Genomic DNA, 26,608 nt, shown 5'->3' with positions numbered 1-26,608 from the left:
AACAATAATCAATATGACTGTAACCGATCCTTTTCCAATTTATTAGAATTTATTACAGTAGAAGGAGAAGTGATTACCGCTGTAGTATAATTGGTTTTCAAATAAACTGCGCAAATTAAGAGATCACCTCCAGTCAATTTGGGGTAATGTTTAGAAGCAACTTATTTAAAAAACTGTCGATTTACTTTTTCCATAAATCGTCTTGATCAAGAGCAAAAAAATAAAACAGATTAGCGCAGGTGCAAAACATCAAATCTTTAAACAATTGGTATTCAGTTGCTATAATCTTTTTTAAAAAAATAGTCCGAACATTTTGTAGATAAAGGTCTAAATTTATAAAATAGTTCTTAAAAAAAATTTTTTTTTTAAAACAACTGGAATTTTCATGGCGGGCGCTCTTATGGAAATTTACATTGGGTGTAGTCGTATAGAAGACTAACAGTATAAGCCCCCCCCCCCCCTCCATTGTAGTTCACCGTCTCAGATTTCAATTTCGCTTTATAATACTTATAACGCTTTCCATTTGTTTTACGGTATCAATTTCTTCTGAAAATACTGAAATCAATATCGGCTGAAAATTTAATGACATGCTTGTGCGCCTGTAAGATTTTGTTCGGATATATTGATATGCATGTTGTGTTGCCTACAACATGAAAATGTGTACGCTGGCGTTTGTAAGTAAAATTCTACTTTTCTGTGTAGTAAAATGCGTAATAGGGCCTGTGTAGCCCTTCTAATTATTGTTCTCAAACTACGTATTCAATCGAAGTACACCGTTTCCACCAATCATTGAACACGTTTCAGCTACAATGGCTTAGTTTCCAAATTTGACTTGAATGCGACCCACCCCTTCCATTTCATCGTTCTAACAGTGACACTGACATCTGCATCAGGTGACTGCTTATATAAATATACATAGACATCGAAATGTTACCCACAAAGTTGAATAAATGCCCTCGCTCTTAATTAATCTAATAAACAGAAAAGTAGTACCATGTAAGTTCTATCGGAGATTGAACTTACGTAACCTGAGCAAGTAAGTAGTGGATCATCTAAATTTAGTTTCAAGGATTCATACTGCCAGTAGTAGCATGTCGGCGGCAATACAACCGTTCAAAGGGCTTACGGATCGATTCAATGGCGTTACTGTCGACTCCCAGAAGGAAAACTGCGAATTGCCTAACTTTCTTGCCACTTTGGAGGGTATGTCTTTTTATTTCTTATGAGCAGGGTTTTTATACAATTCTTCAAGTTCATTATCGTTTCATTAACCCAATTTTTTTAATATACAACAATCAATAGACGCTAAAGAATGATGAAATTATGCTTTATCGCGTAATATCCTACAGATACTACGTTACTCATTTACTATCTCTTTGCTAATACATAGTTTACATTTTTAGAACCATTTCCAACCTATCAATAAAGTTATTCATCTGATAAGCACTTAGGGAGTTATTGGAGCTTCAGAGTGAATGATTGTGTAACAACCCTACCATGCGCATGTCAGTTCTTCAAGTTATGTGCTTGCAGAGTCAATGAAGGTATGGGAAACCAGCAAAAAACGTGGCATTTGGTTTAAGGTGGACATTCAGCAGTCGGATTGGGTACCAATCTTGGCTAAAGTATGTAGATCTTTGACTTAGTATACTTGCAATAGAGAAATTTTTAGAAAGGCTTTAATTTTCATCATGCAAACACTGATTATGTTATGATGTTTAGATGGCTTCCAAAGGAAGAGAACAACGTTCCATCATATGCTCATACAATGGTTGGAGTTGGAGCTGTGGTGGTGAACGATAAATCTGAGTTGTTAGTAGTGCGCGAAAGGTATGGATTTACCAACTGGTGGAAGCTACCTGGCGGTTATGTGGAACCTGCTGAAAACATCGTTGATGCGGCAATACGTGAAGTATATGAAGAAACTCACATTAGTACGGAGTTCCATTCAATGCTTACTATGACACAAGCTCATGAGCGAATGTTTGGTTGTTCTGATCTCTACTTCATTGTTAGTTTAATACCAACTTCAACCGACATAGAGAAATGTGATAGAGAAATCAGTGAATGCCAATGGATGAAGATTGATGAATACTTAGATCACGACTCAGTAACCGAATTAAATAAATTTTTTATTAAAACTTATTTAAATTATAAATCAAACTGTATAACAATTAATTGTAAGCATGGTATACATTCATTGCTGAAAAAGGCGTATACTGTTCATTATGCAACGAAAATTGATGAGAAGTAAAAATCTATTTTGCTATTTTTCACTTTTCTATGTAGACTCGACTTGTGGAAAGTCGGCGAAATGGATGTGTAAGAGAATTTAATGGTTATGGTTAACAACATACTGATTATTTCACTGAAATTTATAGTAATTTGAAAAAGTAGGTACTAATTTGAGGTAAGTATGATATTAAATTGAATTCTTTTATTGATGCATTGAAAGTAACGCCAAAATCCCAAAAGTAATGCGAAAATGGGAAAATTACACTAAATATTTCACTCACATTTAAATTGACCAATAATATAAAACAGATTCTATAAATTTAGCCTAATTGCATTTCACACCATAGGTGGCAAAGGAGCTACAGTTTTTCTCTGCAGAAAAAGGTAATACATACAACCACATCACGAAACTGAATATTATCAAGCGATCCAAACGCATAATTGCAATACTTGCTCCATTTATTTTAATGTCGATATTGTTAATTATTCATTGCCTATCATCACTCCTATACCAAATAGTATAACACCGCACTTGTTAGGATTCTATATTACTTTATGATCTTTACAGAATTTGCTGAGTTTGCTTAGATCTTAATTAATTAACTTGCATGATCACCATCTTCGGGTGCAAAACTCGGGTACAGCTGTGAGTCATCGGCGTAAAAATGACAAGACACCTGACTCGATAACATTTATCAATTGTGAGGTGTAGATTAAAAAAAGCATTGGGCTTAGAATAGCGCCCTGGGGGACACCGGATTTTAATTCCAAAAACTGAGACCGTATATCGTGAGCAGGATTTGGCACGCGGGCCGCTATTTCCCCATCCCTGGACTATAAGTTGCAGAACCAAAATAATTGACAAATCTGGTAACGGCATAACACAATCAAAACTGAAAGTGAAATCACTTCAAAGAAGGACGGACGGAGCGAAAAGCCCTTAGGAATAGCTATTTTTCATTGCCGAAGGTTGCGTTAAAAACTATAAAAATACGTATATCTGCGGTTACTGATGTATTGCCGTTAATTTGCTTCGAGATCTATATTTTCATGTTGCACCTACTCGTAATGTGCAATCTTATACATGCAACTATCCCCTCTCCTCTTTACGTCTCAAATTATTCCCTGATAGATTTCGGTAAATAAAATGCTTCTATTTGTGTAGTGTTTAAACAAGTGTTGCTTTTTCTTCATGATGTAACGCAGAGGGAAAGGTTATTTACTTGTTTCCAATATTTACTCTAACTGATTTTTTATTTGTCTTATACTAATTTCCTATTTTTTATCTTTCACTATCTATAGAGGTGTAGCTATCGGTACTTGGTACGTTTTTTCTCCAGGTTACCATCTCCCTCTTTATAGATTTGCCTTTGAACGTGTCTCATTTGGGAATAAGCGAGGTACAAACCATGGGATCGCATACTTTCCTCACGTGTTATGACGTACGTGGCTTTTTCGGAAATATCCTTGCTAATAGTGAATTCAACAGATCAAAGGCCATAAGATAACTAGCGTGATAAAACCATCGGTTCACTAAACGGCATCTTATTTTTTACATTCTTCACCATGCAACGGTTTGTAGTAGTTCTCATCGTCACTTCTTTGTTTTGTGTCCTTACAAATGTGAAAGGTGCCGTCCAAAAATGTAACTATTAAATCTAAACCGCGTCGATTTTAGGGTTGGAAAACCTCATCGGAACAGATATTCAAAAATGCCTCAATTGCGTATGTCATGCAAGGTCGGGATGTTGGAGTCGGTTTAATTGTGCAAGGTACTCGATCAGTTTGGAATATTGGATAGACGGAGGAAGTCATACGGATGGACCTTACGACAACTTAAAAGATGCGTATAATAGCTGCATGAAAAACGAAAATTGTATTTTGAACACCATAAAGTCTTATACTGACCGTTTTGATGATCGAGTAAGTTGATTTGGATTAAAATCGATTTGTTACGCTTTCTTGTAGGATTGCAATTGCGATGGAGTATTCGACTGCAAAGATAGGCTTGCAATTCACCTGTTTGGAGATGCATGTTTCAACCCCAAGTTTGGCGATGTGTATTCTAAAAGATTTAACCACTGCGCAGCGCAGGTTGGCGTTCACGAAATGGCTAGCGCCGAAGGTAGTTGCGTTGTACAGGTATACTAAACTTGTACAGTAAATGAACAGCTGTACCTGTACCCTTAGTTATGTATTGCTTTCTATCGTATATTAATGGTATTCAATGTGATATAATAAAAGGATGGTAGTATTTTTTACAGTTGATAGTACAAAACCCTACCCATGAATTTTTTCTCTCATAGGAACGTAACAATAAATAATAAGCTACCGTTCAAGAAATGAAAGAAGAAAAAGCAAATCTTCATCTTAAAAAGTACCAACCTAACAAGTTTTTTTCTTAAAGCGGCTTGAACCTACCTAATTAAATTAAAATGTTGAATTTCTTAAGTGATCTGGAAAACTTTAGCAAAATAATTGACTGCCATACACAAATTTTACTATGATTTACTTACTAAAGATTTCTCTTTCTATTTTCCTGAACATTAACTTCAAACTTTGATGTTCTGATTTGCTTGCTTTGTGGCCTGGAGAATCCATAATTTCAAACAGTTGCAAGATTGGGCTACTAGTTCAAAAGTTACAGCCCTTTGAATTTTCTTTCGAAATTCGTTTCTTTTCTAGTCTATAACTTTTTATTGAAAAGTCTGATCGAAAAAGTACGAATTGTTTTGGATTCTACGCACCAAAATTAATAAGAAAAAAGTGTTTCACCGAGAAATTTTGGTGCAATCGATTTTGGTTAAAAAAGGAAGGTTGTACACTGCCTTTTTTTGAGGCCCTCAAAAAAATTTGTCTCAGATCGACCCGGAAAAAAAATTTTCTAATAGAATGTGGCCTGTAGAATCCATAATTTCAAACAGTTCCAAGATTGGGCTACTAGTTCAAAAGTTACAGCCCTTTGAATTTTCTTTCGAAATTGGTTTCTAGTAGGGAATGCAATCCCGCAGCAAAATCTCAATCGCGGTATTTGCGGGATTGTTAGATGTTAATCCCGCGGGATCCGGAATTTGCGGGATCTCGCAAAACTTTAAATAAATTGGCAAATAAGCAATTCTGTGCAGTTAAATTCTGTATTAAAATAAATCGCTAATTATCACAATATTTAACAAAAATGTACCTTCGGCCTAACTTAGAACTCAAAAAAACCTTACCTGTAAAGCACAAAAAGTCTTCTAAAGTGTCTCAAAAATCATAGTACATTTTTAACGAAAAAAGTTTAACAATTATTTAAAGATAATTCACCGTTATCAGTTTCATTAACAAAGTAAACAGAGTCGTCCCCTTGGTCAACAAATTCCTCCGTCCCGCAAATCCCGCGAGATCCCGCTCCATTTATGTGCGGGATTAATCTCGCAAAAATGCTGCGGGATCCCGGTATTTCGAGATCCCGCAATCCCGGTATTGCATTCCCTAGTTGCAGGGCAACTTTCCTGCTGAAACCTTAGTCAACGTTTGGCGTCACAGTCAATTGACCGTTGTGTAGGATTTCTTGGCAAAAATGAACTCTGCAATTTGGAATCTATGAAAAAACTCCAAATGATCTTTTCGGAAGGTTATTTGATCAATTATAACGTTCCCCAACTCCGACAACATATGCTGAAAATAAAACTTATAATATTATGCTCCCAGAGGTATGTTTAACTAGGTTTATGGCTTGCAAAGATAAAAGTTAAGATAAGAAACCAATATCCCCAACTATATACCTACTTTACAGCAGTATTTTTGTATAAAACGTGTAAAGATGACCGTTTACGCCTCTCCTGTCTGTTTTCTGATTGCCATTGCTTTTGCACAAACCGGTGAGTAAAAATTTTAATCCCGCAATCAACTGAAAAATGGTACCTCAGCGCTTGCATTGCATTGCTACACTTGCCAGACCCAATCGCCGAATCAAACGTGTTTTACACATATCAACACGACAAGGATTCCCTCTAAATTGTGCAACCGATCCTCAGCAGATTTGTCTATTTTCTTTAACTTGGAGCATGTCAACCCAACTTACTTGCTGGAAGCATCAAACTCCAGTGAATTCGAGTGTGTATCCTACACGAAGACCTGTAAGTAGTGACCTTCCTTCAAAATCAAGTAAACGCTTTTTTTTGCAGATCTGAGGCAAAATATTACACGCGTCGGCAGAGGTTGCTTTCCAAAAACGCCAAATTTGAACGTGTGTCAAGCGATGTTTTTTGTACAGGGGGGTGATGCGTTCAATCTAACCCAATGCGATACCTGCGACCAAGATAACTGCAACAAGTCAGTTTCCATTTACCAATCATACCGCCTTCTCTGTGCAGTGTTTTTGGTGGCACATTATTTTTTCAATTTGTAACTAATAGGTAGCTGCAGTTCAGTAGAATGTACCTACTTAAAACAAAAATAACTATCTTTAATGTGGGTTTTCATAAAAATTCAATTTTTCGCCGTTGAGGCTCACTTCAGGCATAAAAATAAACAATTTTAATTATCCATTTTTTGATAATATTCCTGTTTGTATTTTAATAAATGACAATTTGACAAATTTATTTTTTGAATTTCCACCGAGATTATCAGTTAATTCAACCTGCTGTGAAATTTCTTGATATGCAGTAATCAAATTATTCTACTTTTAGAACTCCCACAAGTAAATTTTTAAAACATTTAAATTCAACCTACAAGCTACCGTTACAATCTAAAGGATTTTGTGGTTATATAAAATAGGGAGGACAGGTAGCACCCTTATTTTACATCATGGTTCTAGATAAAACTTAAGCGACAAAATTTATGTGTTTTGTTAGTAACATTTGTTCCTAATTATTCTGTTAAACTAAAACCACAATTTAGAATTGTTACAATAGCTGCCCAAATTTTCTTTTTTCCATTTCCCACAAAAACCGTTCTCAACAAACACACTGCAAAATCCAAAACGAGATCAGAGGACATTTTACCCAACAAATGAGCTGTAAATTTCTAGAAATATCTGTAGATGCCCAGATAGATTTGTAAATTCCCAGATAAATGTCTCAATATTTTCATTTTTCATTTTCTGGGAAATTTGTCCCATAGTTGAGAAACTTTTCCCGAATTTGACTATCTTCGTATCTTCATATTCCGAGATCTCCATGATAGACATCTTTATCTTGGACCCGATGTATAAAGTTCAGTTCAGATTACGAGAGCACATTTGATAGGGACTCCTAGGGTAAGTGTGCAGAAGAGACATATTTTAATATTTATTTCTGTATTTGTCTGGCGAAGTGTGGACTGTATAACTTTAACCGTTAGTTCATTCTTTCAAGCTGCTAACGTGACAAAATCATCAACATTCGTACGAGTATGTACTCGTGTGATATTCTATTTCTCCCCTATGGGTGTGTAACCTCTCAAAAAACTGTGGTTAAAATTTAGGCTAAAAGATTATTTTTAAATTACAAACGAAGCGCAACATTGACGAAAATTTCCCACTCACACGCAATCTGTAGATAAACACATGATAAGGTGTCTCATATTTTTCACCTGCGCCAGTCTACAATTAAAGGTACGAATATGTTCGTCTACTCCTGCGTAGCACTTCTCGCCTTAGTGCAATTAGGTAAATGAAAATGGTTCTCTTATCTTTCTGATAATTATACATGTTTCAGGATCAAGCCTGAGGTGCTATGACTGCAGTGGAAACTCGACGACAGACCCTTGCGCCACGCCGTCAAAGCACAAGCAATTCAATGTAGAATGTGCCCCAGAAAAAACTGCATGCATTTTTGAAAACATTACCATTAGTACTGGTAAGCGATCAAAGCTATTCACACAGTGAACTTATCTATGATCCATTTCAGAACCGCCCAAGTTCATCCGGTCATGCGGTACTGCAAAATCCTGTGTCGACATGCCGAAAGAGAGTAATGTCACTTGTATAACGTGCCAAACCGACCTTTGTAATTCAGCTAGTATTTTATTCCCATCTTTAGTAAGTGGATCTATCCTTATCTTCGTAGTAAAGAGCTTGTTTAATTTTTGAACTTTTCTGTATTAAGTATATTAAGATAGGTTATCACTACTATAGTAATGTGCAATTTCACGATTTATTGAAACTGGGTATGCTTAGTCATCTGTAAGATACACCGTGCTATGTGTTTTTGATTTTTGTAACTTGAATAAAGAATAGTATAAGGTTTTTATATTAATACCATGTAAAGGATGTCAGAAGAAATGCATACATTAAATTATAAAGCATTTTTATCATCATGGTACATACGTCTTTGTGAAGAAAATATGTTGTTATTATACCAAAATTTAAGCTTAGCTTTCTTAAAACCCTCATATTTCTAAAAGAACTGATTTAGGGCCAGTCTCTCTTATAGTCTACATTGAATATGACTAGCATATATGAAAAAAGGGACAAATGATACATACGCCTACCTATTGGAACCATCCTCGCCGAAATTCCTCCTATTTCAATTCCACGATTGATACCATACTTATTGCTCCCATGTGTAACTGCTATTAGAAAACTCTCCCGTAAAAAGGTAAAACCCAGTAACTCATTTTTATGAACTTTTCAAGAGAGCAATTAATAGTACAATGTATTGACATAACGTTGACAATTAAAGTTGACAATTGTAGTATGGGCATTATGGTGTTTTAGGTCGCTATGTTTGTGATTATTATATTGTTTTTATAATATATTTAGTATTTTGCAAAATATTGAACATACGATGTTTTTAACAGGAATTATGATGCTTTTACTACACCAATATGTAGTATGTCAAGTTACGGTTTTATTAATATTGAAAATGTTGCACTATAAGCCATGAAAAATTTAATAAGGTACTTTGCTAGCTATTTCCAATGGTATCATGCTTACTGGTGGTTTTAATTTCTGGTAAATATATGACTTTACTATGTTCTTACACTTTTTGGCGGGAAGCAAGACCATCGGTAGATTGCTTTGCTAGGTTCTTCCATTGAACGGCAGAAATCAAAATAACTTCAATTTAATTAAACGCTATTGAAATAACTAGTAAGAATGAATGCTGTGTTTTTCCATTTGGAGGTGAGGTTGTTTATTCAGTAAATGCCATAGTTTAAGTGAAATGATAGGTTCTTCCACTGCAAATCGGATTTACTATATTCTTGCTTTGAAAAGATATAAATTATGACACTTACTAGAAAATTCCATTGAATGTAGAATGCTTATTAGTTGGAAGTGATCTACAAAGTTTATACCTCTACAAAGGAAAAAAGTAGTACTTTCAGATCGTCTCAAAGTCTAATTTTAAGCAAAAATTGACTTACTAGGTTTTACCTTCGGACGGGAGAACTGTCTTTTGTCAACATATGTACCCAGTCTCCTATGAAAGCTGTAAGATGCTGATATCTTTAATTTATAGTGTTGGATAATGGAAAATGTTGTACTGATAGCATTCTCTGCTACCACAGTGGTAGCGGTATTCATGATAAAATTCGTCAGTTGCATACATTTCTTCAGATTTGTAAAATTCCTCTACTTCTGTCAATTTTTCATATTATTCAATTTTTCGAACCCTCAAAACTCTTTTCATTTTTCAAATTGTCAAAATTTATGATCTCGAGATGACTGTATGGGTGCTCCAGTTACACTCAATTTTTCCGTTTTCTGATACATAAAATTCTTCAGCTCACAAATTTCCTCAGGAACTATAGGTCCTCGAATTTTCCCGATCTTTTATATTATTCGAATCGTCAAATACTTTCTACGCTACAAATTTTTCGGTTTCCCTGTATTTTCCCTGGTTCATAATGCAATTTTTGAGACTCATAAATTTCCTCACATTCTGATAGTTCTTGAACCGGAATATTCTACGTAATATAACACTAAAATAACCCATCACTGCCAAATTTTCTCAACAAAAAGAACGCTTCTGGCCCTTAAAAAGAAAAATTCGCAATCAATGTAATTGGCATTTTGTAATAGCAGTTTTAGACCCTTCAGGTTGTGGTGTTTTACCAAATTCTGACAATCCTTCAATTTCCGCATATCCACGGGATTATATTATCAGGACGGGAATTGAAGTTTGTTGAAGCCCAAGTTTTCCTTATTATTCTCCTTTCATATTTAATATGCAGGAGTAAACACAAAAGGAGAATGTGAATGGTCTCGATGAGGTGCTTTGCTCCATAGAAGTTAAATTTTATGCCATTTTGTTCTAATCCCCGCCTATTATCTTGAGTTGTCAGCCATTATTCACAGCATAACGCAGCAAGGGGGTGACTTCTGATGCAGTGCCCTTTGAGAGTAATTGAACCAGTTGTTTCGATTGTAGACGTCGTTGAGTGATTCATTCATGATACGTTGGTATCTGTACTGATTACAGATACAACTTTTACAACACTTAGCTTACTCACACTGCCTTACCCATCCTTGTTGTATATTTACCATATCGACGATAAGATAAGCCTCTACTAAACAAGGAAACTCAGTGCGAAATTTGGAACCGTACACGTTTTCATGCCATGGCTGTTACGTTTTGTGTATTTCTCCTCGAGCTGATGCTTTTAGCAGTTCTAGTTTCTAGCAAGTTGTCAATTACTAAACTGTACATACGTTTCTATTAACATTGTCTCGACAGGCGAAAGTGTTAATGGCGCACTGAGATGCTATCACTGTGAGTCGGCAATAACAGATGCCTGCGAAGATCCTTTTGACAGCGCAATCGTGGCCTCAGCGGAATGTAACTCCCTTAACTACTCTCCAAAGCAGCGCCGCGACGACGAGGGTTTTCAATCTGTAGATTCCGAATTGGAGATCGTCGATGGCAGGTTTCGTGGAGTACAAGTTTTAAATAGGATTTTGGAGAGAAATGAAACCATTGCAAAGGACAATTTTAGGTATGTGTGTATTAAGGTTGAGCTAGTTAAGGGTGAGTCACTTTAACCTGAGGCGCCTTGATCTAGTGTTAAACTTGTAGATGATTTGGTCAGCGTTACGCGGACATGCGAGAGAATTGGAACATACGTTAAGGATGCTTGTGAATTCGTTACTCAGAAGGCGAACCCTTTGGTTACTGTGAAATCCTGTAGGTTCTGTGAATCTGATAACTGTAATTCGGGCAGATCGTTAAGGAGTAATCTGTTTGCTACCTTTATATGTGTTGGAATTCTAATTATCAAAAACAGAATCTAGTTAATGAAATATTCGTTTATCAGTTAGGAAAAGGTTGAAGGGGTTGATCTATTAAGTTTCTTCCATACTCAAACTGGTATCCCCTATTATCAATACCTCTTAAAAACAAGTTTAGGCAATGTCGCTTAAGTTTGTACAAAACAATATTACAGCAATAATTACAAAAAATTGATACAATAATCATCTGTTATTTATTTATTTGCATAAATATAAAACTTAATTCCAAAGCATTCTTTGCCATATACAAGAATGTTGAGAGTTCCTATATTTTTGTCCTGCTCGTGTGCGGTCAATTAGCCCCGGAAAACTCGCCCCGCTCAATTGCCCACACTGAAGGATATCGCCCCGAAATATTCTCTCCTCCCTCAGCACCTTCTTGTTAAGGGAACTCCCGGTCAAAAGGGGCGAATCTGCAATGGATAAACTTTTGGGGGCGAGTTATTTTATGGCGATATAATCTTGAGGCCTATTCACCGGAGCGAATTGCGGGTATAACAGTAGATATTTTAAGGTCGAGTTTCTTAAGACAACTCCTTTAAGATCGAGTTTTCTTGGCGACGGAGTTTTCCGGGGGAAGGATAATTTTTTAAGGGGAATTTGTAGGGGACGGATTTTCGAGTGCAAAGACCGAAAGACCAATTTAATCGTAAAAATGGAAGGGAACTCAAGAATATCTATCACTACAAGGATCAGGCAATCCTTTGGTAAGCGAATAGAGAGCTACAGAAAATCAGTGATGTATTTGATGGTACTTTACAGATACTTCGGTAGCCTCCCAACAGAGTAAAAGGCTTTTCAGATCATTCTAGGTTATTATACGCTCTTACATTTTCCATCTACCCTTAGTTGAAATATATGCAGAACGAAGAATGAGACCCGCCCCTTCCAATCCCAGGGATGTTCGAAATCGGAAGGGAACCTGCCAATTTCTTCCCATCGAATTCACCAAGATTCTGCCATTGTTTTACAATAGGTACATAGCCTGGTTTAGAACCATTACAAATTCATGATAAAAGTCAAAACTGTAAGCTGGAAATACCAGACGCTACCAAATTTGATATAGCCCGATAAAAGTGAAAAACAATACGGTGTATTTTTTACATATTTATGAATTCTGACTATACGTAACCTGAAGTTGATTACACTGCCCCATTTGAATTTATTGTTAAGCTGTTATTCTGCGACATAATTCAGACACTTTTTTACATCACTCCAGATAAAAACTTTTCTAGGCCACGACCTGTATTATCGCAACTTAACAAATCGTTTTTGCGTACATAGTCATACTCATTACATAAGCAACTATGGTAAGGTACGTGTCCTTCTTTGTGTGTCTCATGCTGACAGTTGACTTGGGTAAGAAACATATGTTTGTATTGACAAAACTGTCATTTTCCACATCCCTAGGACTGTCCTTAGTATGTTACACGTGCACTTCCACGAATGTCCACTCTTGCTTGGTGGCGGCGAACAGGCAAACCGTGCGATGTGGAAGGGCTGCTCCTGGTTACACAACGCTGTGTTCTTATATAGAAACATATGGTATGTACACCAAACTTCAATTCATTATTCATTGTCCGTCTTTCAGATCCGTACAGAAGAATGTATGACGTACAGGCTGGGTGCCAGATTGTTAGTGGGGTCGATACAATGACCACAATACAACACAAGCTTTGCTCTAAACCTAATCTTACAGTAAACAAGTGCAGACTTTGTGCCACCGATTATTGTAATGGAGTGCATTAATGACATCTTTTTTAAGAATTTACTTGAGTGTTTTGTTGATAATAAATTATTTTGTTTAAATAATTCACGGTTTTAATGTCGAATAAACCAGTAAAGGGAGTGTTCATAATTTTAGTCAGGGGCATCTAATCAATCTGGTTTTCTAAGTATATAATTTTGTAGCCGATATTCTAGAAATCCAGATGGACATCGAGGCGCCATAAAAGAGTAATTAATCACCGGCGATAAGTAACGATATTTCTGAACATTTCTGGAATGTTGTGCCTCTTTGCTTCAAAATTGTTGTATTTTAAAATTATGGGGGACAGGTCTCTTCATTTTGAGCTACCCCCACGTGTTCGAGGTAGAAGAATGGCTATAGAATGTCGTATATTCTTGTGTAATTTGTTTTTGAGTGATTTAGATAGCTTAGATCAAAGGAAGTCGATCTGGGTGGACCAATTCAAAATTTATCAAAGTGGAACCCTAATAATTTGCAATTCTCGGTTGCGTTGACAAGTAACTTGTTAACCGTTTCAAAACATTCTAAAGCGCATTAGATCCTCCAAAGCGCTAAGCTATATCTTTCTACGTTATTTTGCAGAGTGTCCTAGGTGGTTTCTAACTCTGGTTATGCACTTTATCATTGAATACTCTCACCAACAGATAGAAAGCTTAATGACAACGTATGAAGCAGTTTTACTCTTTCTATCCTTCCTTTTCTTAATTCACTGCTGTGCTGTTTATTTGTTTATGCATTTATTTATTCATTTATTTCACAGTTTATTTGATATCTTACTTCGGGTTTCCTTGTACATCATCAGATAGGTCAAATGGATCGATTGCGGAAGATTTTATTGCACATAACGAAGTAGTACGAAAGCGCTGTAAATATTAAAAGGTATGTCACGGATAAGCTGATGCGTGGGGAACTGTTGCAAAGGGGTTCATCGCATTTTTTGCAAACACTGTACTCGTCGCAGAGCTCCTTTTTGTAGCAATCCCTGATCCATTGTTCGCTACCATCTAAAAATGTTATAGTATTTTTACCTACTTTGGCATTTACAGTACACACTTTGAACTTACGATTGTTTGGAGGGCGTACTATCACACAGGCATTTTCGGGGCACGACACATTTCTGAAGGAGTCCTTATATTCGGTACTAAAGCACAACGTATTGAACTGCGAATTACATTGATAGCACTCAAACGATTGACCTATACTAACTTTGTTGCCACTAAATCATATTAGGTAAATATTGTGCACTTACCGAACTGAAGTAGACAGCAAAACAACCATATGCGATACATCCTAGTTTAGGCCTGAATACTCATAGTATGTCGTGAAAATTTACTCAGTCGTTATCTGATAACCGCCTATCTGGTGTGCCAAATAAGATTTACGATGTGAAAATCAAGCAAGATAATATAAAAATGTATTAGGAAACATTAACAATAAAAAAGATTTATAAGACTAAGTACAACAATTAGTAATGTAATACGAAAGTTACTAGCAGAATTGCACATATCACTTTCGCAGGAAAGGCAGACACTCAAGGGTGTACACAGCTCATTGTCTAAACATCCCCGTTGTATTGGTTCGTATCCACCTGAAAATACTATCGGAATACAATTGGCATGGAATGAGACCGAGACGTACCTCCAACTGTTGGCAGTAGTACTTTCTTGCACGTTTTTGGCGTTTGGCAATCCACAAGCTTAATGTTTGTATTGTTGAACTCATATCCACAATGTTTCTGTTGAACACTAGAGCAGTTGTAACACCGAAAGCTCTGGGCTGAGATTAAAGTGAGAGAATTTGAGTAACTTCAATGGTACATACCAAGCGGTAGTAAAACTGATCCGACCACTACTACTGCAAAGAAAAGTGAGCTCTCCATGGAAAATGGTATCGCTTTCAACTAACGGTATTTCGATATCTTTCGGGAAGGTTACTTTTTTTTCTTTTCCTGCGCATGGCCAATCTGTAACAATATAATGTTCGCAATTTAATTATAATACACTTATCGCACTTTTTAGCTTAGATGAATTGTGGTTGTTAAAAGATTGTGATAACAAATAAAGTAACGGAAACTACTATTTTTGTGCGTAATAGATATACAAATTACGCTAAAAAACCAACAATAGAAGTGTTACAGTAGATAAACGGTGCCTATTTGGTTATATAATCGATCAGTTTGAGTCACGTTTCAATATTCCTGAGCTCGAAATGGAATTTTGTTCTTCAGAAGAAACGAAACACTGAAAACAATAAGTGTAGCCTATTTGAAGGCAGCTGTCATGATTGTCCGTTGAAAGCTCACTTGACAACATATATTGCTGTACAAAAATTAGCGATTTTTCAGAACAATGTGGGGATCGGCTCATGATTAGACCTGCTCCATCCATTGGTTAGTATACCATTAACTTTTTACCCTAACTTTTAAACTTTGTTAAACTCCACCTTGCCTGGGACAGAATGTATATATGAATTCTTGACACAAATGCGTAATCGTAAAATTAAATCACGCCACAAGCACTCCTTGCCTTGCGGAATTATAGTAATTAAAACATAACAGGTACTTACGTCATAAACACTTAACTAATTCAAATTTACACAGTTCGTAAAGCATTAACTCAGCGGACGAATTTGTACCTTACTAATGGCGACTAAAACTCAACGCCAGTCTGCAGTTTGAAAGCGTCTATCGTATCTAATTAAATAAAAATAGATCCGAACATCGTATACCTAGAATATTATGTAGTATTAATATGGTATAATAATAAGGAAACATTAGTGAATTCTGGTACTATCCATAATGATATTTTGGAAAATGTGGGTGTATTCCCTTAAGGGTACACAAACTGCGTTTAGAATCTTCATGAGCTAAATTAAAAAATAATTGCAAACATTAACTTTCTAAAATATTGTATTGAATTTTTCCAGTAAGAAATAAATGCATAAACAAGAAGTTAGATACACGACTTGAAACAGAAAGAACTTTGTTGAAGAAGATACGTCCAGGTAGCTAAAAGGGGCCCAAAGTGGACGGGATTAAGACTCGGTGAATCAGTGAAAATCTCCAATGGCAATATGGTAACAAGGAGGTAAAGTATTCAACCTACTTAGAAATGGCAAAACGTCGACGTTGCACGGAGAAAAATGGGATTTTGGCATTATGTTAAATTAAGCGTAGCGTATTAAATTATCAATAGGTAACCTAAAATAGCAATTCGTAAAATAAGTTTATCAGGAAACCAAAGCTGTACCAACCAAGAAGGAAATTAATTCAACCTTTAAATGAGAACATATCATTCCGGGAACCAATATTCTATTTTATAATTTGGGATTGATTTATTAACACATCATACCCATAATTGTAGAAGAAGCGATCACGATAAAGCATGACGTCACACACTTATTATGAAAAAACTAACATTTCGCCAGCCGTACTGTTATATTTTTGTATTAAAGTTAGGAAGTTAGGTAAAACATTTCAATACGAATAAGGTATCAGTCTATTATTATAATGTACCATTTTGATTATTGAGTTCATCGTTATCAACTTATTATGTGGGTATTTTATTGATTTGATGGAATTTGAATTTGGTATTGATTGATCAACGATCAACTAGGTATCCATAAACACGTAATGTAGCTATATGATTTTGTTGCAATAAACACAAAATACCTACCTACAATCTTGGTTGATATAGAGCGTGAAAATATCGGATTTCCTATAAAGTTAAGCGTTAAGTCGTATTTACATGCGACGCCAATTCCCAGTATATACGCCAGATCGGCGGAAAATAATCATACTCGAAGAATGTTTGATTACACACCTAAGACCGTTTAGACTGTAGGTACATTGTTAAATTTCCGGGATGTAATATTACTTCGCCATCGCTAATGAGAAGAAATCATTATATGTGGAACATTACGTGCTATACGCATAATTTATCAGTACAAATGGATAGTCTTTAGTAACGTTTTGCTGAATTTTCAGTCTCGAAACTCTTGAATTTTAATTCCTACTTTAGTTAAAGGAGTTCTGTGATGTTTAAGGTGCATTAACTAATCAGTTTTTAAAATAAATGTTAAAATGGATCAGTATACAAGTGACCTATTAGTGAAGTGGGGTTTATTGGAATATGTGACAGCTTTTTCTGGTAAGTAAAAATTTTTTTCTGTACCTATTTCATGAAACGATTTTGTTATGGTCATTGGCAAACTTTTTGCATATGTTAATCCCGAAGCTAATCTTTTGGTTGCATTTTTGCAATCGAACTAATGTGTTTGAATTATGGACACAGATGCTCGTATCGACATCATTGCGCTGCAAATGCTACGGGATCAAGACATTGAAGCAATCATGACACCCATTGGAGACCAATTAAAATTTTAAGCCAATCTATCTCTTTGGAAGGAGGATAATTTGAAAACACAATTAATGGTTAGTATGTACACTTACTTTTTACCTCGTTTTAAGAGAATTTATTTATTTTATTTTAAGTATTTGCATTGAATGTTTAATGCTTGGTAAAAAATGATTGTTGAAATTATGTGGATTTTTCGCGTGTTTATTTAGCCATGAACACATAAACAAATTATTTGTGTTTATCTTCAATTTTAAAACAAATTTTCATACTTATATAATTAGGTACACCATACTTTTTTATTGTTCCTGTTCGCAGTAGTATAGGCTATTCATTTAAGTAGATTTTGAATAGTGTTTTGGTTGTTTTGTTTTTCCATTTTTACAGCGAATAAATATTTGTTCTCTCATCTTCTGTATCTTTTGGAATTTCCTAAGAGTCTAGATTTTGTACCCGACGCACCCATAGATGCCTAAAGTTATTTTTTATATAAATCAATTATCGGTCCACTAAAGGTTACACAAGAAATAAGAATGTCATGAAATTTCAGATAAGTACTTAATGACTAAGCCTAGCTTAAACTTGATACTAAATGCTAAGTATGCGAAGGAACAAGTGCCTAGTAAGAAAGAACAGGTAAGTATAATTATTAATTAATTGTGAATAACGATATTGCTTGAATCTAATTTAATATTTACTAAACATTACCAGAAATATGATGGGGGAGTTAAATGCTCAGAAAACAGGGCACAGCAAAGTCACTGTGTATAATTGCTAAATGATTGGAATGCTCATTCTAACCCTTTAGCAATGTACATTAATTTTCACATGTACCCCGTTCGTCGTGCATTCCAGTCGTCGCCGAACATCCCTGGGGATGCATGGAATCCTTTAGTACAATATAGTATTTCCGACAAAAGTATCAGTATAAGATCAAACAATCATCAAGCAGGATACGTATACATCCACCATAAGCATCCTGATAATTTTGCAGTACAACGAATAGTTTCTGATGATCATGACTTTGCATTTATCACTTTTGTAATGTTAAATCGTCAGGGTACACCTATAAGCAGGCATACCAAGCCACCTGAATTTCCTGTTACTTTAGACGTAATTTAAGGAAGGAATTGCATGTACTTACTGTTATTTTGATGACGTTTCTATTGCGTGACGTAGTTAGCTCTGTTCACAGATATACTGTTACTATATCATGATATTATTTCCTGATGATTTCTCCGTATTACGTTTGGTCGTTTTTTAAGAGGAATTCTGAATAAAAGATTATTACTTCCTTTTAATATCAAGGTACATTTTTCTCCGTGTGGACATACGAAAAACCGTTTAAGGATTGGTGCTGCTACATGCTATTGATTGAAGAACTCGTGGACGCTCAGCTACGCATCGTACCTTTAAACTCGTTGCGCGTACTTTAAGGACAAATGCATGGATTTCTTAATGTCTTTTTAGCGCATTTTTCAACTCATGTAGGGAGGCGCAATTATGATTTATGACCACTTTATTCGTTCGTCTGTCCGAGGCCTTAACTAGTTCTACAGTTTCTAAGATATTTAGTTCGTTCTTTTGGCATTCGGTAGCTTATAGCTCTAGCACCTCAACTAAAAAAAATCTTGATGATTAATGTGCGCATACGAAAACTGCATAATGCTCTCGGACAAGGAGTAATTGCGTATTAATTGGACTCGTTAGTGATTTTAAGCTCAGTGGCTGCCCTCCTTTTGCCCGTACAAATAACTTTCTTCAAATTCAGATAACACTTTTAATTACTTGTCGAGGGAAAATATTCATTCGGCTAAACCTTGATCGAAAAAGCCCGTTCTGCTTGCAGTTGTTTTTACCATTTTTAATTGTAAGATTGTAAGATTTACTTTTCAATTCAATGCCCGAAAAAATAACAACCCTCTCTTTAGTAAACTCGGAATTATTTTCTGCCGTAACCGAACGTGGTTCCTTCTAGGTAATCTTATACGGAATTCCTTCAAAAACTAACCCCTTTCTAGTTTTAATTAATTTAATTAATTGGCATCCTATTCAAGATGGCATTTAGTGATTAATTGAAACATTTCTCCCAAAAAGCAAATTTTATTTGCGGTACCACCCGAAATGAACTACTGGCTTTAGGCTGTACCTTGTAGCTATCCACTTAATTGCATCTGTACACTCCTACTTTATTTTTGGTCAGCTATTTATGCAACAGAATCCGACTGAGATAAGACTGTCGTTGATTATCTGTGACTTTCTGGATCCGAGAATTCCCTAAAGTTATTAAAAGGAAAATGCGCTATTTAAATCAAATCAATTACTTGATTTTTTCAATTGGTCCAGTCATGTAATTTATATGTTGACACCCTGTAGACTTTCAATGATATATGAATAAACTGTTCAAACCTTTAAAATCTCAAGATTTTCAACTTTACCTATCTCTACAAACAAAATTCGAAACAATAAACCTAAAATTAGAGCCCTCATTACATTCCATTTATCCACGTGCGAAAATTACAAGACACAGACATAGCTTTATTAAACACATATTTACACTAAAAATAGCATTGGCCACATTGGCAAGATTTAGTAAAATGGTGGTATATTACAACGATCCTTATCGCATGTTCTACAATCCTTCACTTGGAATCGCAGTGGTTTGGTCCAACAAGGAGGAAATGGAGTCAAAACCAAAATTTTTTCAGTACTTTGCGTTTCGCAACCACCGATTGCCTTCACTCGATTCGTAACCGTATCCAAGTGTTCCATGTAATAGCAAATTGCTCTCATACCTGCTGGTGGAGTGTCGCAGGTTACATTTTTTAGATTACCCCACCTTTCTGTACAATCAAATGAACTTTCGCCGTCACACGCCGAACATACAAGTCCTGCAACTAAAATTTACCGAGTTCAGATGATCTACACATTTTGAGTTTTCCAGACCATCATGACTCAATCTTCCAACGCCAAAAATTAGTATTGTTATACATCCAAATATGTTTGCGCAGTTCATTTTTACCATAAACTCGTCGTTTATATTCAACAAACTGCAAGTAGGTACATAAATAATTCCAATTATAGTGTAAGATAACCGCAATTTACCCTCTCTGAACTTTATTAACTGGAATTGTTGATTTCTAGATGGAGCATGATAAATCCGAAACCGTCGCCTATTTAAACGAAGCGGAATTAGTGGAAACAATCTGAGGCGGATTATCAGCCCGAGTTTATGGTACCTAATTGTTAATATTCCTCCACAAGTCTTTTCATACTTCTAAGCTTCTCTCAGTCGATGAAATCAAGAACTTTGTATAATCCGAACAATTTAAAGTAAAAATGAACCTGCAGTATTCTAGAAATCTGGAGGTATTGATTTAAAAATTCCGAAGAAATTCTGATGAACTTACTATAGAGAAACTTCTCTTTTTTTCTCTTCCTCGCGAACTCCGGTGGTATCGTCTCGATTTCAAAATTGAAGGTTACTGTCTACACAAACAGGGTCACGTAGATTGTTGAACTTTTCTGTTTCTTTATTTGGTTCAAGTGCACTACATTAAGAAAACAAGGGGACACGATGACTACCGAGATTTTGGTTTCATTTAGGTGCACTTGGTCCTGTCGCCACCAAGGTAAATTACTTTGTGAGTTGCTGTTCCTATGAGATTTTCAAATTACAAATACAGACTAGGGGTCTTTGTTAATATCTAACATTTCTTTATCTGAAATGTATGATATGCAACGTATTTTTTCTCAGAATACGTTTTATAGAATATTTCTTTTTCGTTTTAGGCAACGAGATGTTGAAATACAAGGAAATCTTGAAAATCCCCGATGAAACTTTATCAATAACACTTTTTATAAAAACAACATTTAAAAAATAATATTGGTAACTATGAGGTCATACGAATAAAACAAGATCTGCTCCTTGACCTTCATTCACAACTACTCGAGCATTTTAATTATAAGTATCCTACAGTTCGTTAAGTTACAAAAGTAAAATGGCAAAACTTCTTTGTGTAATAAGTTTCTTACTAGTTTCGCTGACAATAGGTACGTGGTAAATTTTATATTGCTCACTTTAATTTGTGCGATTTTAGTTAACTCTTTAACGTGTTTGACGGGTAACTGCACCGGTCCTTATGGCAGTAGAAAATGTGCATCAACACAATTAGGTGAAGTCATCACTTGTGGGCTTCCCGTAATTGGTTATCAAGCTGTTTGTTCTTATGTTATCACTGACCGTAAGTGCCACTGGAATCCAAATGGGATTTCTTTTCCAAATTTCGCTTCTTTCAGACCCCATCGATGGGTATCAAGAAGAAACTGCCTGTGATTTGGTGCCGGTCGGTCCATTACGGTCTGTAGATCTTAAACGATGCGTTGATGAGGATTACAAAGGGAAAGTTCTGCATTGTAAAATATGCGATAAAGATTTGTGCAACTCTTTCCAAGCTTGACCCTTTGTAGACAATTCTCGCTTCTCTATTGCGACAAATTGAGTTACTTGTGATGATAATAATAAACGATATATTCTTAGTACCTTACTTACTCGAGGGACTCGCCTGAATTAATTTAGAAATCCACGACAACATCCCTTAAGCAGAAAATCTGTTGCCTTTTAGCAACTGATTCAGTCACGGGCATCACGATAAAGCATAAAGCACTTGCAAAACAGACGGCATCAAATTACCCAACGGTCGACATCTCTAATACGCAGAAAATAAATCCTGAAGCTGCAGATTAGAATCTTCCGATGGTAAAATAATCCTCCAGCGAAATTAAGTTTTAGGATGTAGTTTTTTAGAACAGTTAATCCTGGCGTTCATTGATTACAAGCATGTAAAGGTCGGGAACGTTTGGCATCATAGGGTTTTAGAAATGAGCGTTCACACTATCTTTCTTCACAGAAAAGGAGAAATTCGTTAGCTAAACCACAAGTTTTATAATCTAACCTTCGGATAATTTTTTTGCCTGCGGATACTTATACGAATTTCGGCGTCACGTATTTCAACAATTGTTTACTGCCCTTTTCTTTACTTAACGGCGACACAACTGATTTTTTTGTAGCGTGTTTAGTTCATCCCTTCTAGATACTAATATTGATTATATTGTAAACCTGGCTAAACTTGGCTTCAATTTAATAGTTCGCATTCGACTCTTTAAGGTTGGTGCTGGTTATTATGCCCGAAAAACACCGACCTTCGCTCTTTTCAAATAAACGGTTAAACTTTCTGTAGTTAAACATTTTAAACTGGTCGCATGGATGGTCAAACTCGAACTTATTTTTGTAACTTTCTCTAAGGATCATGCGCTGGTCCACTCTATTCCTTATTAATGAAATAACTTACATGCTTTCCTTTCTACATGCTTTAAATAGAAAAGTGGAACTTGGACCTTCAACAAACAAGACAGAAATTCTAACACTAAAGTAGGGAGTTGCCCTTTCTTCTAGGTTCTCTTTTTAGGTGTTTTGTTTAAGGATGATTTCGGAGGAGGTTTTTCTCTTTTCTCTCTCATACCTTCGTACAGTTAGATTGTAGTTGAATGCGTTGGCCGCACTCGCCGCCTCTGTATGCTAAGCAAACCACATTTTCCTCAAAATACATTATATTTGAAAAACTTGCAAATAAACACAGCTATCATAAAGCCTGACTGGGTAGCACTCCTTGGTGAGCCATTGCATAGGTTCTTATTACAAGTACGACATCCCTCACGATCGTACAACTGGCAGTGGTAATCAGTGCCACACGACCGGATCACTTTAGTTTCTATAACAGAATAATGTTAGCAAGTTTTCCATTACAACACCAACGTACTATTTTCTGGCGTCACGACTCGTGCTTTGAAGCATGCATTACAAGCGGCACAGCAAGGTTCGACTTTCGTCTCCGACCTATTAAACTTCACACCACATGTCTCGTTCTCATACGATGTACAAGTAAAGCATTCCAATGACATTGCTAAAATTTACAAAGACCACGGTTGCGGCAAAAGAAAAGAATGGTATCTTACCATAACGAATAAGGCATGTTAAAATTATACTGAAAGTTAAAAACATCGTTTTTCTTTGCGAACTCATATTTTTAGTTTATTCAAGGCGGTGGTGTAAACAAAATTGAGAAAAGCTTAAATATAGACTTACTATATTTGTCTTGACACACTAATAGGAGTTTAGTTATTTCTATTTGGAAACATTGGCAAGCCGTCTTCAATGTGAATTACGGCTATTCTGCAAAGGAAATGAAAGAAGACAGTTTCCCTCGCAGTTTCCTTTATTGTATCGATACCAATTAACATTACTCAAATAAAATGTTGTTGAGTTTTATGGAATATATCTACAATATATACAAAATGGTAGCCGCAGTGCACGCGGCAAGCGCTGTCTTCGGAGTGAGCACGGATGCGGGTTTTCTGGCTGGTGGAGCGCGGCGCGACGTCGAGCTGGCAAGGCGAAGTGGTCCTACAAGCGGAGAGCTGGTTCTTTCTTGAAGCGCCATCGAAGCAGGAATTCCGAGTTCGGAGAACTGCTTTTAAACTTTTACCGGCAGAGACGCTACGCTATAATCGGTTGACCATTTTGTTCAAAGAGGGTGCAGCACGTTTTAGTTTGCAGTCTGTTGCCACATTACTCTCCTCCAGCGCAGCATTATGGAAGTTGGCAAACCTTTTCGGAAAATTCATCTGTCGTCCGGACCCAGTTAGTTGGTGCTAAGAGTGGGTATCGTTCCCAGATTCAGTTTCCTCGGAAGCAACTGGTAGCTGGGGCGGAGTGCACTGCTGGATTTCACGATTTGCGACGATTTCAGACGATCGATTCTTTATCGTGAATCGTGAACGGTCCCTCGCATAAGGGTTGTAGTGATCCCTTTCGTCCTTAATTTCGCACAAAAACATGTGAGCAGGTATGCAGTTCCGCATGGACGAAAATCCTTGGCTTTCCATGTTTTCTTGCTCGGGATGGGCGGAAATCTTCGAAGGAGGTTCTAAGTGACTTAGCAAACTCATTAGCATCCAAATGATGCAAGCTGCTGGTAAATAAATAACTCGCAAAATGTGCTAAACCTCGGGGCAATCAAATTAATAAGATTAGAGCCATACAAAATAGTGAGACGCAACAAAAGCGCGAAGCGGTATATGAATACGGAACAGACGGAAATGCCATTAGAAATATTATTAGAAAACTAATTACGGCTAAACAAAAGCCTTCGTACCACCCATTTGCTGCACTCTCACTTTAAAGTGATGGCGGAAAGTGGGTTAATCGCTGTGCAGACGTGGACAAAGGGTGAAATTAGAGAAACGTAGGGCTTGAATACCATTTATGAAATTACTTCTTCCTTTTAAACGTGAATGTATTTGGAAGTTGCCGGTTACAGAAAATGAATTAATTACAAGCTAGGAAACGTATATACAATGGGGACGGAATGGGTTTCCCCTAGGGAAAATGCAGAAACAGTTTCGTCTAGGCTACAAGAGGCGATTGCCACTTTCCCCATATGTAATATTCTACTACGAATTGTTATTATAGTAAATCATGTGGCCATAGTCGCTTCAGTCTTCTATTGACACCTGGTTGGTTGATCAGCTGTCCTATTAGTTCGTTCCCATGCCCTGCCAAGTTGCGATTGTAAGTTCTTGCGAGTCTCTGAATCTCGTTGGCCACGTATGGAATACCTAGATCTGCATGGAGAGTTGCATTTGTTACATACCACGGAGCATTTGTTATTGTTCGGAGCATTTTCAATTGACATCTCTGTAGAATTTGGGTGTGGGAGGCCTTTGCGCATCCCCATAATCATGCATCCCATACGTCCATATGGGTTTTAACTTTTAATATGATTTTGTACAATAGTATTTTGTTCGATAGGGAAAGTTGGGATCGTCTACCATTTAGCCAGTTCATTTGTTTAGCTTTAATGTCAATCTGTTTTCTTTTGACCTTAACGTGTGCATTCCAGTTTAACTTCTGATCAAATCAATTCGTACTTTTTCGATCAGACTTCTCAATCAAAAGTTATAGTCTAGAAACCAATTTCGAAAAAAAATTCAAAGGGCTGTAACTTTTGAACTAGTAGTCCAATCTTGGAACTGTTTGAAATTATGGATTCTACAGGCCACATTCTATAAGAAATTTTTTTTCCCGGGTCGATCTGAGACAATTTTTTTTCGGGGCTCAAAAAAGGCAGTGTATAACCTTCCTTTTTTACCAAAAATCGACTACACCAAATTTTCTCGGGAAAACACTTTTTCTTATTAATTTGGGTGCGTAGAATCCAAATCAATTCGTACTTTTTCGATCAGACTTCTCAATCAAAAGTTATATAGACTAGAAACCAATTTCGAAAAAAAATTCAAAGGGCTGTAACTTTTGAACTAGTAGCCCAATCTTGGAACTGCTTGAAATTATGGATTCTACAGGGCACATTCTATAAGAAAAATTTTTTTTCCGGGTCGATCTGATAAATTTTTTCTTCGGGGCTCAAAAAAAGGCAGTGTATTACCTTCCTTTTTTACCAAAAATCGAGTACATCAAAATTTCTCGGGAAAACACATTTTCCGAGATAAATAATTTTCCTGGCAAGCGGAGTGTTTCGCCGTAGACAAGAGACGCGGGTGCAAAACCGCCAGTCATCTGCGGAAGTTGAGCGAAGCAACCTAGGATACACGTACCTACTTACTCTCATCGACCGCATCACGCCTTGGACCGTTACCATCGTAAATACACTTGGACAGAAGTTGTTCCCCACCGTGGCCGACAATTTGTCTGTTCTCTTCGCTGAGATCCACCGGATCCTCGGAATCAAACATCTCCTTCTGATGTGTACGTGATTCAACAGTAGAGCAATTGGAATTGTCCTGGAGTTGATGCGGTGTGGCGGTAAATCTTGGAGCTTTGACAATCGTGCCAACTTTTTGTTTTTCTAGTGCTGGAGTGTGACATCTTGCGAGTCTTGTTGAAAATCATCGTTCGGAATTCCTGAGTTTTTATGGCCTCTTCTTATATGCGTCTTGTAAAACTTGTAAAACCCACATAAGCGTAATGAACCCCTTTTCTTTATTCATAATTTG

The 26,608-nt window shown here is 36.4% G+C and overlaps 5 protein-coding genes and 4 long non-coding RNA genes across 14 annotated transcripts; 6 read left to right on the top strand and 3 right to left on the bottom strand.

Moving 5' to 3' along the window:
* The first annotated feature begins 808 nt into the window (after positions 1 to 808).
* Positions 809 to 2,269, top strand: LOC116177588 (nudix hydrolase 10). Of its 2 annotated transcripts, none has more exons than XM_031496602.1 (4): positions 809 to 1,036; positions 1,085 to 1,203; positions 1,534 to 1,625; positions 1,673 to 2,269. In XM_031496602.1, exons 1-4 carry the CDS (start codon positions 951 to 953, stop codon positions 2,252 to 2,254), a joined length of 879 nt encoding a protein of 292 aa, XP_031352462.1. In that variant the 5' UTR covers positions 809 to 950; the 3' UTR covers positions 2,255 to 2,269. The 2 variants fall into 2 exon arrangements, with proteins under 2 accessions (XP_031352462.1, XP_031352463.1); XM_031496603.1 differs by having other exon boundaries at positions 812 to 1,036; positions 1,088 to 1,203.
* A 1,309-nt stretch (positions 2,270 to 3,578) lies between these two features.
* Positions 3,579 to 4,494, top strand: LOC116177589. 2 transcript variants are annotated; one of them, XM_031496604.1, is made up of 4 exons: positions 3,579 to 3,677; positions 3,725 to 3,865; positions 3,914 to 4,158; positions 4,204 to 4,494. In XM_031496604.1, the coding sequence occupies exons 2-4, from the start codon at positions 3,802 to 3,804 to the stop codon at positions 4,384 to 4,386; spliced, it is 492 nt and encodes a 163-aa protein (XP_031352464.1). In that variant the 5' UTR covers positions 3,579 to 3,677; positions 3,725 to 3,801; the 3' UTR covers positions 4,387 to 4,494. The 2 variants fall into 2 exon arrangements, with proteins under 2 accessions (XP_031352464.1, XP_031352465.1); XM_031496605.1 differs by lacking the exon at positions 3,579 to 3,677 and having other exon boundaries at positions 3,706 to 3,865.
* Positions 4,495 to 5,700: 1,206 nt separating this feature from the next.
* On the top strand, positions 5,701 to 6,922 carry LOC116177590. The gene is made up of 3 exons (XM_031496606.1): positions 5,701 to 6,098; positions 6,147 to 6,356; positions 6,405 to 6,922. The coding sequence occupies exons 1-3, from the start codon at positions 6,041 to 6,043 to the stop codon at positions 6,626 to 6,628; spliced, it is 492 nt and encodes a 163-aa protein (XP_031352466.1). The 5' UTR covers positions 5,701 to 6,040; the 3' UTR covers positions 6,629 to 6,922.
* A 792-nt stretch (positions 6,923 to 7,714) lies between these two features.
* Positions 7,715 to 8,456, top strand: LOC116177591. Its single transcript, XM_031496607.1, has 3 exons — positions 7,715 to 7,867; positions 7,917 to 8,057; positions 8,109 to 8,456. Exons 1-3 carry the CDS (start codon positions 7,822 to 7,824, stop codon positions 8,288 to 8,290), a joined length of 369 nt encoding a protein of 122 aa, XP_031352467.1. The 5' UTR covers positions 7,715 to 7,821; the 3' UTR covers positions 8,291 to 8,456.
* A 2,986-nt stretch (positions 8,457 to 11,442) lies between these two features.
* Positions 11,443 to 13,280, top strand: LOC116177594. Of its 3 annotated transcripts, none has more exons than XR_004146706.1 (5): positions 11,443 to 11,923; positions 11,975 to 12,138; positions 12,194 to 12,790; positions 12,842 to 12,976; positions 13,023 to 13,280. It is a non-coding gene; the product is annotated as an uncharacterized LOC116177594 (long non-coding RNA). The 3 variants fall into 3 exon arrangements; XR_004146705.1 differs by having other exon boundaries at positions 11,443 to 12,138; positions 12,194 to 12,407; positions 12,667 to 12,790; XR_004146704.1 differs by having other exon boundaries at positions 11,443 to 12,138.
* Positions 13,281 to 13,896: 616 nt separating this feature from the next.
* LOC116177596 lies at positions 13,897 to 15,858 on the bottom strand. Of its 2 annotated transcripts, none has more exons than XR_004146708.1 (6): positions 15,747 to 15,858; positions 15,003 to 15,144; positions 14,820 to 14,957; positions 14,431 to 14,769; positions 14,246 to 14,377; positions 13,897 to 14,185 (listed from the first exon to the last, which is right to left on the bottom strand). It is a non-coding gene; the product is annotated as an uncharacterized LOC116177596 (long non-coding RNA). The 2 variants fall into 2 exon arrangements; XR_004146709.1 differs by lacking the exon at positions 15,747 to 15,858 and adding an exon at positions 15,193 to 15,560.
* Positions 15,859 to 20,052: 4,194 nt separating this feature from the next.
* LOC116177595 lies at positions 20,053 to 21,083 on the bottom strand. The gene is made up of 4 exons (XR_004146707.1): positions 20,947 to 21,083; positions 20,642 to 20,899; positions 20,483 to 20,586; positions 20,053 to 20,433 (listed from the first exon to the last, which is right to left on the bottom strand). It is a non-coding gene; the product is annotated as an uncharacterized LOC116177595 (long non-coding RNA).
* Positions 21,084 to 21,432: 349 nt separating this feature from the next.
* Positions 21,433 to 22,076, top strand: LOC116177593. The gene is made up of 3 exons (XM_031496608.1): positions 21,433 to 21,589; positions 21,637 to 21,780; positions 21,836 to 22,076. The coding sequence occupies exons 1-3, from the start codon at positions 21,538 to 21,540 to the stop codon at positions 21,994 to 21,996; spliced, it is 357 nt and encodes a 118-aa protein (XP_031352468.1). The 5' UTR covers positions 21,433 to 21,537; the 3' UTR covers positions 21,997 to 22,076.
* Positions 22,077 to 23,128: 1,052 nt separating this feature from the next.
* Positions 23,129 to 23,691, bottom strand: LOC116177597. The gene is made up of 3 exons (XR_004146710.1): positions 23,552 to 23,691; positions 23,356 to 23,499; positions 23,129 to 23,307 (listed from the first exon to the last, which is right to left on the bottom strand). It is a non-coding gene; the product is annotated as an uncharacterized LOC116177597 (long non-coding RNA).
* Positions 23,692 to 26,608: the final 2,917 nt, after the last annotated feature.

The sequence above is a fragment of the Photinus pyralis genome, unplaced genomic scaffold, assembly GCF_008802855.1.
Source record: "Photinus pyralis isolate 1611_PpyrPB1 unplaced genomic scaffold, Ppyr1.3 Ppyr1.4_LG8, whole genome shotgun sequence".
NCBI lineage: Eukaryota > Metazoa > Arthropoda > Insecta > Coleoptera > Lampyridae > Photinus > Photinus pyralis.
Note: the sequence above shows the minus strand (reverse complement) of the source record. Positions and strands in the feature narration are given on the sequence as shown.

Coding starts and splice junctions, on each gene's coding strand:
- LOC116177588 (XM_031496602.1), top strand. CDS start 951: ATGCCCTCGCTCTTAATTAATCTAATAAACAGAAAAGTAGTACCATGT. Junction 1,204..1,533: donor CTTTCTTGCCACTTTGGAGG/GTATGTCTTTTT, acceptor ATGTGCTTGCAG/AGTCAATGAAGGTATGGGAA. Junction 1,626..1,672: donor GGGTACCAATCTTGGCTAAA/GTATGTAGATCT, acceptor AGAAATTTTTAG/AAAGGCTTTAATTTTCATCA.
- LOC116177589 (XM_031496604.1), top strand. CDS start 3,802: ATGCAACGGTTTGTAGTAGTTCTCATCGTCACTTCTTTGTTTTGTGTC. Junction 3,866..3,913: donor TGTCCTTACAAATGTGAAAG/GTGCCGTCCAAA, acceptor CGTCGATTTTAG/GGTTGGAAAACCTCATCGGA. Junction 4,159..4,203: donor CTGACCGTTTTGATGATCGA/GTAAGTTGATTT, acceptor GCTTTCTTGTAG/GATTGCAATTGCGATGGAGT.
- LOC116177590 (XM_031496606.1), top strand. CDS start 6,041: ATGACCGTTTACGCCTCTCCTGTCTGTTTTCTGATTGCCATTGCTTTT. Junction 6,099..6,146: donor CATTGCTTTTGCACAAACCG/GTGAGTAAAAAT, acceptor ATGGTACCTCAG/CGCTTGCATTGCATTGCTAC. Junction 6,357..6,404: donor TGTATCCTACACGAAGACCT/GTAAGTAGTGAC, acceptor TTTTTTTTGCAG/ATCTGAGGCAAAATATTACA.
- LOC116177591 (XM_031496607.1), top strand. CDS start 7,822: ATGTTCGTCTACTCCTGCGTAGCACTTCTCGCCTTAGTGCAATTAG. Junction 7,868..7,916: donor TCTCGCCTTAGTGCAATTAG/GTAAATGAAAAT, acceptor TACATGTTTCAG/GATCAAGCCTGAGGTGCTAT. Junction 8,058..8,108: donor AAACATTACCATTAGTACTG/GTAAGCGATCAA, acceptor GATCCATTTCAG/AACCGCCCAAGTTCATCCGG.
- LOC116177593 (XM_031496608.1), top strand. CDS start 21,538: ATGGCAAAACTTCTTTGTGTAATAAGTTTCTTACTAGTTTCGCTGACA. Junction 21,590..21,636: donor ACTAGTTTCGCTGACAATAG/GTACGTGGTAAA, acceptor GTGCGATTTTAG/TTAACTCTTTAACGTGTTTG. Junction 21,781..21,835: donor TTCTTATGTTATCACTGACC/GTAAGTGCCACT, acceptor CGCTTCTTTCAG/ACCCCATCGATGGGTATCAA.